General features: G+C 61.8%; 1 protein-coding gene across 1 annotated transcript; it reads left to right on the forward strand.

The window, feature by feature from the left end:
• Positions 1 to 6,827: 6,827 nt before the first annotated feature.
• EHS24_002550 (uncharacterized protein) lies at positions 6,828 to 8,030 on the forward strand (the record flags this gene model as incomplete). The annotated part of the gene is made up of 2 exons (XM_028618285.1): positions 6,828 to 6,833; positions 6,885 to 8,030. The coding sequence occupies 2 exons, from the start codon at positions 6,828 to 6,830 to the stop codon at positions 8,028 to 8,030; spliced, it is 1,152 nt and encodes a 383-aa protein (XP_028473241.1).
• Positions 8,031 to 14,689: the final 6,659 nt, after the last annotated feature.

Raw genomic sequence — 14,689 nt, forward strand, 5'->3', positions numbered from 1 at the left:
ATGCCTGCCACCTGCCACGTGTGCGTCCAGGATGTTCCCACTCTCGTGTCCTTGGGGACTCGGGGTGTACGGAAGGACATGACGGGTCGGGTCGGGGACCAGCAAAAAAAAACAGAGGTGACAGCAACATCGGGCGGGGGGGACATTTCTTGGCTTGCTGGCTGGCTTGCTGTGCTTGCTGGACGGGGAAGGAACCAAGGAACGGGATAACGGGAGGAACGACCGGTCTGGTGTATGGTAGACACAGGGGGGTACTACCCTCCAGGAACCCCCGTTGTGTGGCTCACGCACGACCGGTGGGGTGGGATCGGTGGGTGGACGCCGACGGCGCGCGCGTCCACTGGGCCACTGGCCACTGGGTCGCTTGGCACCTCCAAGGTGAGCGAGTGAGAGTGGAAATGAAACTTTTGCTTGGCACGACCACCGCCATCGTGGGTGATGGATGCGCGCACACTGGGGCTGAATTCCAGCAGCATAATCTCCTTCCAGTGCCTCTCCCTCCTGATGCCACAGCCTCCATTCCCATGCCACAGGTCGCCGCGCTGCCCCCCCCGGATGTCCTAGATACAGGACGCGACACGCGAAAAGCGTAAAAGCGTAAAAGCGTCGAAGCGTCGGCTGCACTAGTGTGGGTTTGCTGGCCATCATCGGCGACGCCGGCGACCAGAGAGACACACCAGCCCGGCGACTGGACTTTTTCCGAAGTAAATGCATGTTGCTGGGATAGAGTTACGGCCGTAGCAAAATGCTGGTGTGTGTGATCCTGGAACTGGAATGCAAAAAGCAAAGGGCAGAGGCCAAAGGAGGTCTGTGCCAGCGGGATGAGCGGGCGCCACAGGTATGAGAGGTCGGACAGGACTTGATGGGTGATGATCCCTCAAAAGGGTAGAATAGTGTGGGTGTGTGCAAAGTGTAAGGGTGTAGGGTGGACGGGTGGAACGAGCAGGCCAGCAAGCGCGCGGTGGCGGGTGGCGGCCGTGGCGGGCGGCGAGAGAGAGAGACACACACAGAGAAAAGGGATATGTCCGATTCTCGATTCTCGATTCATGAAATCCCTTACCGCCGCTTCCCGCCCCCCCCCTCCTCCCCCCCTCATCACCGGAACTTTGGACACATGTACGTCGGGGGCGCGCGGTGATCCGACAGAGATGCGAGCAAGGGCCAGGGTGGCAGCGGACCTGATGCGCAGTCGGCGGGGGGTCGGTCTTCAGGACCATGCGAAGCCTTGTTCTTTGTGGCAAAGGGGCAATCACACATTTTGGTCGCGGGGGTCCTTAGATCCCAAGATCCCAGGATCCTCTCGTTTATTCGGCTCTGTCGTCTGTCGTCGTCTGCGTCGGCGGCGTCGGCGGCGGCGGCGGGCACAGGGCGGCCGCCGTCCAGGCTCCCTCCAGCTGCAGCGCTGTCGGTCGCCGGCGTCAGCGGCGTGCACGCGACCACAGCGCATCACCCACCCCGTTCTCGTCCCTCGGTGTCATAGTGAGACCAGTGTCATGCGCGGATTTTCTCGACATTCAGTGGGCCGTGGCCTTGTTCTTTGTGTATCCTTGCTTCTGTGCTATCGTTCCGGTCCATTGGGCCAATGGCCAGTGGCCACTGGCCACTGGATCTCTCTCTCTCGAGGAAGAAAATAACCATTCAGGGGCCGAAAAATGGTCGGTCGGTGAGTCGGGAATTCGGGACGTGCCGGGCCGAGCCGACATTTGTTGCATTTTGTTAATTTAAATAGGTTTGTGGCTGATATATGATATTGGCTTCAAAGGTCCAAAAAAGAACAAGTTGTTGTAATGGGAAAAATTAAATTCACCGAGGCACCAAAGTCAAACTGCCACCCGGGCCCACCGGCCACCGGATGGCACGGCACATGCGGACGGAGCGCTGGTGGTCTGTTTCCAGAGCAATGGGGCATCGAGATGACCGAGACGCAGGGTCGTGGCCTGCCTGGTGTGGCAAACGAGTGGCACCACGCCGCGCTGGCCATGCACGGCTGTGTCCGCGGACGCGGACGAACGGACGGACGTGGGGTGCATGTACAGTACTGTACAGGACTGTATGATGGGAGACACTGCTGGGTACCGGGGGAAATGGGACGCCGAAATGCACGCGACAAAAGTCAAGGGTCAGCCTCGTCGCGGGAATTGCCTGCGATCCGGGGGGGATATTACCCATCTGCAGCAGGAACCGCGGCGACTGGTGACATGGCGGGGGTACATACGCTGGTACTGACAGGCTGGGTGTTTAGGCCACGTTTTCATAGGCTGCACAGGGGGAGCAAAAGCGCGCCTAAGTGCTGGCAAAGTCGGCGACGGCGATCTGAGCAGGGATGGCGCCGACAGAGGCGGGCGGGTGCGAGGTGGTTGAGGGACAGGGAAAGGGCATGAGTAGTGGACGGTGGCATGCCTTCCCAAGGGAGGAGAAAGGGGGGGCGAGGTGGCTGGGGGTGGACGCGGCAGCATGCACCATGCAGCATAGCTTGCTGCGCGCTAGCAGCAAAGAAAAAAAAGGACACAGACACATGTGCACAGGTATGAGCAGCATGGACATGTGGGGTGTGCAATATGCCTGTGTAGGGCGGTGTGTGTGGGGGTGCGCACTGTGGCCTGAAACTGAGGCAGCGGGTCATGAACCGCAGTCATGATCGGCGGCCACGACTGCCACACGATCCCAACGGCCCAGCGTCGAAAGCGTCACACGATCGCTTGCAAGCCACGCCACGCACAGGAACACTGCAGCAGGACGCAGGAAGCAGCACGAGTTTCATGGGGCAGAACCACAGGTGCAGCTTACAGGTACCCTACATGCACACGTCGCAGTAACCCACACGCTCAGAAGTCCGGTCGCGGGATACGCGCACGGGTGTTGGGCAGCTCGTGTGACCGATATCCACCAATCTTAGCAATCAGCAGGGAAGGCAGCGGAGGAGGCCGCGGGGATGCGATGCAATGCGACGCAATGTGTGGCGGGTATCCAGCGCGGGGGCACCGTCCGCAGCTTGTACTTGGCAAGCTCGGAGGCGGCGATGAGCGCGCGCGTATAGCGCGTGCTGGTGCTTGTGCTTGTGCTTGTTTTCTTGGCGCCAGATCCCATATGCATGTGCTGAGCGCTTGCTGCAGCAGCGACAAGTGTGAAAGGTGGCTAGGCCGGCGGGCGGGACTCGCCGAAAAAAGCAGGAGATCTGTGATCTGTGACCTGTTGGCCGCGCGTCTGAGCAATCACATGTCGTGGGTCCACCGTTGCGGCAGTTGCGGCACAGGGACCCGACACCCACAACCGCCTGTCCGGCAAACTCTGAATTCCTGACGGGGGACGCTTCCATGCGTGTGCATATGCATGCTATAGAACATTGGGGAAGGGGGGGGGGGGGGGGGGGGGGGGCTGCGGCCGCGCGGGGGAGGGGCAGCAGAACAGCAGGACACGGCTGCTGACATATGCGTGCGAAAACCCATGTATCGTACGTGTACCGGGGCCCGTGGCGACGGTGCAGGCAGGCATCGTGTACCGGCCGGCGGGCGGCATCGTCAACATATGGGACAGAGAGGGTAAGCCAGAAAGAAGCACACGGGTGTGCGCGGGTGGTGGTGGCCCTTACAGACACCGTGTCGGTCGCGCGACCCTGGAGGGCCCGCTACAGAGTGCGGCCACCGAGCAAGCCGGTTGGCCTGTGTGTGATGTTTTGGAACACGCGAGTGTCGTGTCAGCGTTTGTCGCGGGCTGGCGCAGTACCCACGGGTACACGGGTGTACTGCGGTTTGGTTCTCCGGTCGGACGGACTGCTAGAGTCCACATTGCCGACGACGTTGCGCAACAGGGTCTCTCTGGACAGACGTGGCGTGTGGACAGATGTTTTCCTTCCCTGGCGTTTGCATCGGCAGATCCTTTCCGCCTCTCTGCCAAACGTCGACCTAAAAAGTGGCGCCAACGTCAGCCAGGTTTTGGGCTATACCCATGGCTGGAGCATGGGCTGTGTGGCCGGGCTGGACGTCGGCCGGCCAGCGTCCAGCCTTACCGGGGCTTGACATTTACTGCGCATTCCACTCGCCGCGACCCTCGAAACCGGGCTCGCGCATGTGCTAGCCGTGTGGGACTTGTCTAGGTGTCTCATTAGGACAGTGCAAGCATTCGATGGGGCCATGGGGATTGTTTGGGAAAAGGGCCGAAAGGAAAAAGGAGGCGTGAGACGAAACCTGGGACTGGACCAGTGGCCAGTGGCCAGCACTGGAGAGGCTGGAAGGCAGGGAGAGGCGAGTCCAGATGGACGGGAGAGGGACGCTGCAGGCATCGACACATGCGATGCCAGGCGCAGAACATATGGTACGGCAGGAACCACAGAGCCTGTGAGCTGCGGCGCCGCCACTGTATGTGCGCGAAAGAGCGACGCGCGCGCGTGTACGTGTGTGTGTGTGTGAGAGTCGCAGCAGCTAGCAGCTTGGTGGCACGCGTACCGGCGACCACCGCAGGTCCAGCAAAGGTCCCCGGTGCCACCCCCAATCCGGGTGACTGCGGTGCTTGCCTGCCAATATGGAGCCACAGTTACACGACGCTCTGGTCCCTTCATTAGGCAGCAGCGGGAGGAACGCGACCCATCCAATCTACCCGACGTGCGAGTGATATCCATTAGGACGGGGGGCTTGCGCCTGCATGTGCGTATGGGTGCATGGGAAGCATGGGAACTACGAAAAATACACGCGCGTCCCGATGCTGCCGACGCGTCGGCGCTTGCTTGCTTTGCTTTGCTTGCTTGCTTGCATGCTCGCTCGCTCGCGCGTGTATGCTGTGCCACGGCATGCACGCTATGGAGATATCCAAAACGAGGTGTGCGTGTTGTCCAAGACACGATGACGAGGTGGTGGTGCGCAGTAGGACGGACGGACGGGGGGGGGGGATGCGGTGACCTGTGTATCGACCCGACACGGAACAACTGTGATACACCCATGGACCCATCTATCCAGTAGCATGCCGATGATGTAGTGTGGTTTGTAATGGCCCGGGTGCCGATTTCGGGGGTTTGGTTTGGGATTATTTTTCGAAAGCGCGTGTGATGGCTGGGGAAATGATACGGCCGAGCGGAGTATGGTCGGGTAGGTGGGTGGTGTCGAAGGGAAGGTGTCTCTCGTCGGCGACATGTGGTGGCAGGGTATGTGGGTTGCCGTGCACCCAGGGGGGCAGAGGCAGGGTGTGGCCAGTGGGGTCCGTGAGGGGAAGGGTGGGTTCGTCTGGTGGGTCCACGGGGGGGGGCAAGGAGGGGAAGCAGAGGGGGTTACGAGTCTCCAGGCATTCGGTCAGAGGATCAGAGTAGTCGTCTCTCCGGCGTCGTCTGCTGTCCCTGTATACTGGTTCAACCCTTTTCGCTCTCTCTTCTCGCGGGGGTCATAAAGTGAGCGGTGCGGTTCTAAGCGGGGGCAGGGGGCAGGAGGCAAGGGAGGGCGGGAGACGAGAGACAGGCCTCTTCGTTTGCCCAGTTTCCTCCGAGCTCCCGGCTGGCCCCCTCGTTAATGCCCTCTCACTTGCTGCCCTCCTCCCCCTCCCGCCCTGCTGTCACCCACACTGCCCCGACGGCGTCCCATCAAGCACCACCACCACCACCCGTACCAGCAGCTTACTGCTCGGGCAACCCATCAAAGGTCGTCCTTGTTTAAAAGACCACGAACCCCTGCCCTTTCCATTTCTCTCGCACCCACACACACCCCATCAACACCCACACCCAACCACCACACCCCGTAGACACACACTACCACCACTTCTACTGCATCACCACCACCCTCCACCACTACCACTACCACCACCACCACTATACTTGCCGCCCAACACACTCCAATCCGCGGTACTATATTGCATTCAGCCGTCGACAGCCGCCAGCGCTCCACACATTCGACCTCTTGCTCTCCTCGTCCTTCTTCCTTGGTCTAAAAAGCTCCTTAACCGGACCTTCCGCCCCCCGGAACAAACTTGGAACAACCTCGCCTCTCCCTTTGCACCCCCCTTGCTCCTTTCCACCTAGCTTGTGCTTGTGTATATACAAAGGCCGAAGCATCGACCTCTTTGCCAACAACCACCACCCCCCCAACTCTCCCCCGACCCATCGATCGAGTCACACACACATACACACATTGTATCGACTTTTGAGAGTGCGCGCAACTTGCCCCGCATCTCCCCCTATTCTTTGTGAGTGATGGTTCCTTGGCTCCAGTGATGGTGGTCCCATTGTGTGTGCAGTGTGCAGTGTGGTGTATGGTGGAGCCCAGAGCCCCCGCCCCCGCCCAGCCAGCCCAAGCGAGCCCAAGCGAGGCCGGCTCTCGGGTGCGCACTACTGTACGGTGTTACGGTTGTGTGTGTGTGCATGGGAGAGGTGGTCTGTGCATGTCTGTGCTCTGTTGAGAGCCGACAGGGGGTGGAGAGACGAGTGTGTGGGGTGTGTGCGCTGGGTGACACGGCGGCCGTGGCGTTTGCTCTCTGGCTGGCGGGGTATAGATGGGTGTGTCTCGCATGCGCACACACCGCGCGGGCAGGCGGGCGGGCGGGGGTGTGTGTCAGGACACCGACCCATCCACCGCACTTCGGCTCTGGTCGGCGGCCATCCCAGGCCCACACACCCCCTCTGCCCTCCCTCCCCCCCCGGCCCCTCCCTCCCCACCCCACCACCCACATAATGCTTCTTCTTCTTCTCCCATCATATGCTCTCGCTCGCTCTCTCCTTCTGTCCTCATTCCCACTCTCCCTTCCCCCCTCTCTCCCTCCTCTCCCATCACCACTCTTCTTCTCTCCATCCATCACATCACACCCACACACCCACACACACACCTCCCCCCCACCCACCCACCACCACCACCATGGTTGTTCGTGCACCCATCACCATTCCACGCATCATATGCTGACCCCCTTATTAGTTCCCTTCTAGACGCCAAATCCCCGGCTTCTCCCTCTACAACAACCGCTCACAACCACCACCACCACCACCCGCCACCACCACCATGTCGGCTTCCACTTCCACCTCTGTCCCCGCCGCCAGGCCCAATCCCCCTTCCCCTTCGTCGTCGCGCAAGGCCGCAAAGGCTTCGGCGTCGTCGTCGGCACCCTCGTCCCGCCCGGCCCAGCGCCCAGTGGACCCATTCTACGGCCACGAGGAGACCGCAGTGCTCTGCGCTCGTTTTATCACCTCGCTGTTCCAGTGCCCCAACATCCCCACCGCCACCCACCCCGGTGCGCCCACCCCGACTCTGGCTCACTTTGTCGCCTACGCTCTCCACCGCACGCGTTTGCCATCGGTCGTCACGTTTGCCGCCCTGCTGCTGCTGCAGAGGCTAAAGACCCGCTTCCCCGCCGCCCGCGGCTCGTCGGGCCACCGCCTCTTCATCTCGGCGTTCATGATCGCCTCCAAGGTCATCTGCGACGACACGTACTCGAACCAGTCGTGGTGCATTGTCGGCCAGAAGATGTTCCTCCTCAAGGAGATCAACCAGATGGAGCGTGAAATGTGCGGCTACCTCGAGTGGAACCTCAACGTGTCGGGCGAGGAGGTCGCCGACTTTGAGGCCCGCGTCCGTGCCGAGCACGGCCCCCGCGCGGTCGCCCGCGAGACCTCGCGTGTCGCCTCGTCCGAGTCGGTGTCGTCGATGCCCTCGTCGTCGTCTGCCGCTGCCGCCGCCGTCGCCGCCGCCGTCGCTGCCCACGTCTACCCTTCGCCCGAGACCACCCCGGAGACCTGCTCCATGTCGCGCCCCATCAAGCCCGTGCCCACACCTCACAAGCGCAGTGCATTTCCGTCCCCAGCCTCCATGCGCAACTACCTCCACCCTTCGCACGTCTCGCCCCAGCCCCCAGCGCTCGCCTCGGCGTCTTCGTCACTAGCGTCGTCGCCCGCCTCGGAGGACTGCAAGACTCCCTCCCCAGTCGCCATGGCATCCAGGCCAAAGCGCCAGGTTCTCTCCCGCACGGCTTCCGGCAAGCCTGTGGTCGACCTCGAGCACGGCTTTGCATCGCACGCGCGCTCCATGCACATGAGCGGCCAGCCCCTCAGCGTCGGCGCATGGTAAACCTGTGCAAGCACCACCCATCGGACAACCCACATCTGTCTCTCTCGACCCCTCCCATCAGACCCACATCTTTTTTTTACTGTACAGTTGTATACGCGCCATCCCTGTCGACCACCCCCCCCATCTTTCACACCCATTTTTTTGCATCGCACGCGAGCCAGCCAACCCAGATATCTCACCACACACACACACACCACCACCACCACCATACATACAAATAATGAAAGCTCTCTTGCTCTATTTTCGCACACCCAACACATGTTGCGCCTGGCGCGCCTCGTTTGCACCTGCATTAACTGACCAACTGATTCACATTGGTCCTGTCCTGTCTTGGGCTCTGTCTCTCTCTCTCGTGCAGTTCGCACACCTGCTCCACACTAAACCGGTCCGCAAACCCCACGGCCACGACACCTTCTTTTGCTTTGGCGGCTTTGGCTTGGGCTGGCTGGCTGGCTTGCTTTGCTTGCTTTGCATGCCGGCGTCTCTGGGTTCCCGACATGGCGCCAGCTCTGGCGCTCTGGCCCCTCTCTGTCGGGTTCTCGCAGACGACTCGCGACTCGTGTGATGGAGCAAACCGTACCCGCAAACGAGCCCTGGCGCTGGCCCCCAAAACTTGACCACACGTGGGAGGGCGCCTCGGGCGCGCCGGCGCGCGCGCGGATGGACCCATGGCCCATGGCGGACGGCCACCCATGGATCCATGGACGCATTGGGACCCACGTAGGCGCGGCGGCGGCACCGCACAGGGGCAGAGGTTGCCTGGGTGTGTGCTCTCACTGCTGCTCGCTCTTTGCCCAAAAACAAGGCGTCGTACTCGCCCGCATATACATTGCTCTTTGTGGCCTTTGGGTGCGAGACGCGCTCTCCGCGCCCTCTGCGCCTCTGCGATCTGCCCGACCGACCGAAAAAATATTAATAAAACAAATACAGAGAGAGCCACCGGACCGGAGACGAGCTGGACGGCGTCCGAACAGTGCTGGTCCCCCCGTGCAGGATCGCTGGCCGCTGTGATGCTTGCTGCTGATGCAGCTCCTGCTGCTGCTGCGCGGCTGTACGCGGGCAACTGCACTCGCAGCTCCCCTGCGGGGGTCCTGCGGCCGTGCCGGCGGGTCTCTTGCCTTGCACACCTCGTCGACTCGTCGCTCCTCGGCGGCTCCATTACTCCGGGTGCATGCGTGTGCATAAAACCGGCGCCAGTGGATCTTTTCATTATTGTGGAGATGACAAACCCGCGCGCGCCAGCGGTGGAGGAGCCATGTTCTGAGACAGGCGCCGTCATCATGCCTGAGGCATGCTGGCTTCCGATAATGATGATGGTGCTGGGAATGGGGATACCATTCGTGCGTGCCATGGTCATTGATGCATGCTGCGTTCTTCGGTAGGCTTCAGGCGTTGTCGGCCCCAGCGAGGGACGGTATGACAAACATGACCATGACACTGGTACACTGGCATGCGGCACGCTGGCGCCAGCAGTGCCGAGCCCGCGCATGCCGTGCTTGTGCCAGGACGTACGCAGTTGACAAGCCAGCAAGCAACAGCCCATGGACCGTTGGGGACGTCGCACCGAAGGGTCCACGGATCATGCACCGCGCCGGACATTTCTCCGTCTTTTTCCGTGTCTGCAGGACGCTGACCGCTGACCGCACCGCACTCAGCTCAGCGTCTTGACCGAGCTGCTACTGTTGTGTTCAGCCTGCTTGGGCCGCGGCCAACCCACGCAACCCAAACACCTGCCCCCAAACAACTGCGGTGTTTCTTGGCATGCACCTGTCCCAGATCTAACCGTGGCATGGCAGGGTTTGTGTGATGTTGCTGCCACTGTGCAGCGGCTGCGGCGGCGCGCTGTGACTGCGACGGCGACTGAGACTGTGACTGCGACTGCGGACGGGTTCCCGACACAACACACACAATGCATGGCTCTGGAAGAAGAGTCTGGAATCTCGGACACACACACACCCCATCACCTCACCGGTGGCCGGCGGCAACACAATGTGCCGGCCCTGCCCGCATGCCCGTCCCCGATGCGGCCTACGTCAGTGCTGGTGTGGCACCGTTTGCTTGCGTGCGTGGCATTCGTGCTGGCATTCGTATTCAGAAGTATCTCTCAAGATGCATCCCGCCGAGCACACCCGAGAGCGGGGTGCGTGGCCATTGCGTGAGAACGAGAAACGACGAGGTGGAGGCCCAGCGGGCCCAGCGGACCAGCGGACCAGCGGACACGCCGTCGCGGTGCCTACCATGCTGTCACGGTCACCATGTCTCACTTACTCACCGTGCGCGCGCGCTGATGGCTGATGGCCGATAAACCGCACGAACGCCACTGATCCACTGATGGGAATCCCACCGCGCGCAACAAAAAAAAACCCCCGCACCACCGTCACGCTCATGCACCACTTGCTGCTTTACCCAAAAAAAGAAAAGAGACAGACCGAAACACCATGTTCTGTGCTTCTCGCGCCGCTTCGCGGCCGCGCGCCGCCGCCGCCGCGCCTCTGCACATCACAAACCGGCCAGGTCCGAGGCCCCGGCGCAAACCCGAACGCCTCCCCGGGCACGCACCACGCGCGGCAGAGCGACGAGAAGAGGCCAAAGAAAAAAAAAAACGCCTCGTTCCGAAACCGCATCGGAACGAGGAGCCGTGCGCGCAGTTTTAGTCGAATGTGGAGTGTTGCTTCTCGTCTCGTCTTGTCTCGTCTTGTCTCGTCTCGTCCGTCTCGCCCGTGGCCGTGTCTATCGGATCAGCCTGAGCGGACGTGGCGGGCCGCTCCCAGCGTGCCGTCTCCATCCATCAGAAGAGCAGCGTCTTTTCCATCAGGACGGACGCAAAGGGTGGAGGGAAGGCGCCACCGACCGGTTATTTTTTTATTTGCTTTCTGAAAAATGATTGTGATCTGTGTTTTTTTTTGGGCCGGCCTTCTTCGCTTTTTGCTCTCTCTGTTGCTCTGTTCGGCCCGCTTGCCCGCTGCGCGCTGTCGGCGCCCGCTCGCCTCCTCCCCCCATCCGCGACGACGGAACTGTGGGCGGACGTCGACGTCGCTAGCAAACTACTGGGGTTGGAGAACGAGAGCAATGTCCCACTTGTTCCGCCCATTCATTGAGAGGCCATGCCATGTTGCCATGTCGCCATATTCCTTCCTTGCTGTCCTGAACCTGAACCTGATCTGACCATCACGTCGCTTCCCCAGGGCAGATCCGCATGCCGTCCGCTGTTCCGCTGTTCCACCGCGTTCCCGTCCACCACACCACACCCCCCTCGCGTGCCCACGTCCCCCCTTCCCTCGTCCCCACAAACCGCTGCCCGGTCCGGGATACCGGAGGGGGGTATGGTATTCACTAACACCATCCCTCCTGAGATCCAGTCGAACGTGCCGCCGGCCCGGGTGCGTGCTGCCCGCTACGTTGTGGTCGGTGCGGTGTGTTGCCCGGCGTGCTCGGTGCGGTCGGCGAGAATGAGCGAGCGGCGAGCCACCGATCCCACCGATCCTACCGATTCCACCGATGATTCCACCGATCCGCCGCGCCAGTCAGCACCAAAAACACCCCACGCGGCCGCCGAGTCCCCGACCCAGCGGCCAGCGGACTATCGCGCGCATATGGTTCGCTGGCCGCGAGGCACAGTGTTCATCGGAATGGACGGCCCATGCCCATGAGGGGGGTGCATGCCGCAGCAAGCCCCGACTCCCACGCCACACGGCGGTCTCCATTTTGGAGGTGAGCGGTCATCGGGGATCAACCTGCGAATAACAGCAAAGCCCCGGCACGCGCGCACGCGCACCCACACCCGCACACTGCGCTCCCAGGGCCCACAGGGCCACAGAAGCGCGCCATGTCTCGTTTCGTGTTCGTATTCTCGGCCGGGTCATGCCCCCCCCCCCCTTATTTCAGCGCAACAGAAAACGAGGTTTTGGTCAGAATGGGCGTTTTTGGCGGACATGCGCCGGTGGCGGACGCCACACCGCCACCCACAACCGCACAACCGCACAACCGCACCACACCCACACGTACCGCACTGCACCACACCGGCGACACGCGCACTGCCGTCGGTCATCGGTCCCCACGGCGCGGCCGGACCGCCGCCGCTGATCTCCGAAAAAAAGGTGGTGGTGTGCCACAGATCACAGAGCAACCATCGCCGATGAATGGCGAGAACCGACGGATCACATATCACGGCTCACGGCTCACGGATTCACGGACAGAGAGACACGCCGAGGTTCGAAGCAATGTGCCGCCACCACCTTGGACGTGCGTGTGGCAGCATATGGGCATGGATGGCCCTCTGTTTCACTCTGGAGCCGTATGTGTCCACGACTCGTCCCACGCGTTGGCTGCTTGCGCGCGTGCTCGGCGAGCCGGCGGCCACCGGTGAATGCTGAGCGGCAAGCGGCGAGCGGCGTGCAGCGTGCGGCGAGCAGCGAACGAACGACCTTAGTGCAGGGGGCGCCTGGAGGGATAGCGTGCATTCCACTCCGTCGTCGCTTACGCTTGTCGCGTGTAACTGGCCACTGGCGTGACGACTTGGCCTTGGCGGCGCTTTCCGACGCTTGCCATCGCTTTCGGACGGGCCACCGGCGCTCACCACCCTCTATCCCCCCAGTCACTACCCCACATCCACGGCCCGACGGTGACTGACACCCCACAGCCGTGTCGACTGCCGCTGTGTGACCATTGAGCGCGCGCCGTTGTCCTGATTCTCGCGGACGGCTGAATTCAGACGGTTTCGTCCCATGCCACGGATCCACAGAGACCTACGGCCCACGAAATGCATCCGGGAGCCGGCTCTGCATTGGCCTCGGTGTGCGGTGGTTGTTAGTCTTGGCGGCGAGCGCCGGCGCGCGCTCGCGGCGTACACTACACTGGTACACTGCCTCGCTTGGCGGCGCGCTTGGCCCAAGATGTCTCTCCGGTAGTGTGCGCGGTGCAAGTGCAAGTGCAAGTGCAAGTGCAAGTGCAAGTGCAAGTGCAAGTGGCACAGCAAGGTGCCACACAACCAGTCGCCGCATCACCCAAATCAGGTGCAGGTGCCTACTACGCGCGCCGAGTGTACCTGCCTGCTGCCTACTGTACCTGCCCCATCACTCTTTGCGCCTCGTTCGTCACCGTCGTTTCCCATGCCCCGTCCGACCGGCTCGGGGATGCGTTGGGGATGCGGTTCCCGACCAAAGGTCGTGTGCTGCTGCCACGACACCACATGCTCGTATGAGGTGAGAGGTGTCGGGTACGTCTCGGATAGGCACTGCCTCGCCTTTGCAGAGTGACAGAGTGACTGCCGCGATGTAGCCGTTGGCCCCCCTTTGTCGGTGAAATCAAACGCCCCACCCGTGTAACCCACACTCTGTCTTGCCACGCCGTCTTGTCTTGGCTTGGCTGTTTTACACTGCAATTCGCTCATGGCCTCATGTGCATTGGGGGGAGACACACCGGCCCAGAGGTGCTCCCATATCGATCACTGGTGCATGCGCCTCAGTGCTAAACACGGTGCATACGGGGAGAGGTGCATACGCTCTCCCCGCGGGACACCGATCAAGTGGAGTGGCTGCTACTCCCCCAACAAGCAATGTCCCCCCCCCCCCCCCCCCCACAAACGGCTCCTTGTGGACGATACCCTCATCGCCCCTAGATCCCATCCCATCAGTCTACCTCACCGAAAGAGGTTACCGAACAACGGCGACCCCACACACGTAGTATATCTTGTGCGTTACGTTACACGGCCCGCATAGGCGCGCTATCCCTGCGAGCGATCCGCGATGGGATCTGGCTCCTGCGGGGCTCTTGTCTGCTTGCGCACTCGTCATGGCCAGGCCAATGCACCCAGATCTAGGTCAGTTGCTCATTAAGTGTTTGGCCTCGTCTCGTTCAACCCGCCTTTGTCAGGTGGAGTGGAGTGGGAACGTGAAAAAAGAACAAACCCCCCACCCCAGCAAGGGAGGTCGTCGGCCATCGCTCCACACAACCCAAACCCCACAGTCCAGTCGCAATAAAACAAGACGTGGCGGCGCCGGGAAGCGCGGGGTAGAAACCCTAAAACCCCGACTCGTCGCATGCCTAGTGCGCGCAATCGCCATCGCAATCTAAGAAATCTTCCAATACATGTGTTAGGCTAATTGGCTTGGCTCCATTATCAACTTGGCCGGGTAAAGCAAAAAACCCCACACACCATGCAGCAGACGGCTATCCGGGAGTCATCATCGTGTTGTTTGGGTGAGATGCGAGAGATGGATATCCCGCGCGCCCATGGGGGAGGGGTGGGGGGGTTAGCGGCCAGCACCAGCGGCTCGCGCATCACATGCACACTACCCCACGTCCTTGCCGCCCCCCCACTCCACTAGTCCGTCCCCACCGCCCTCCACGCCGCGCCCACCCTCGTCCTCACCCCAGCCAGCCCCACCTGTAAGCCCCCCCAACCTGTAATTGGCCTCTTGGGCTGGGGATCGCGCGTCGTGGGTCTGTGGTGTGCAGGCGGCGAGCGGCGAGGACCCGAAGTGTATCCGGCGCACATCCGCACTTCACAGGCCCCCGACCATTCACACAGGCCGTGTCCCCCTCTTTCTTCATCGCACCGCTTAACTGCACCCTCGCACCGGGGGGATGTACACACACCGCGCAATGTTGCTTGTCTGGACTGGGTCGGGGGTCATGGGCTGGCCATGGGCCGTGGGGAT

Source organism: Apiotrichum porosum (assembly GCF_003942205.1).
Source record: "Apiotrichum porosum strain DSM 27194 chromosome Unknown scaffold_13, whole genome shotgun sequence".
Taxonomy (NCBI): Eukaryota; Fungi; Basidiomycota; class Tremellomycetes; order Trichosporonales; family Trichosporonaceae; genus Apiotrichum; species Apiotrichum porosum.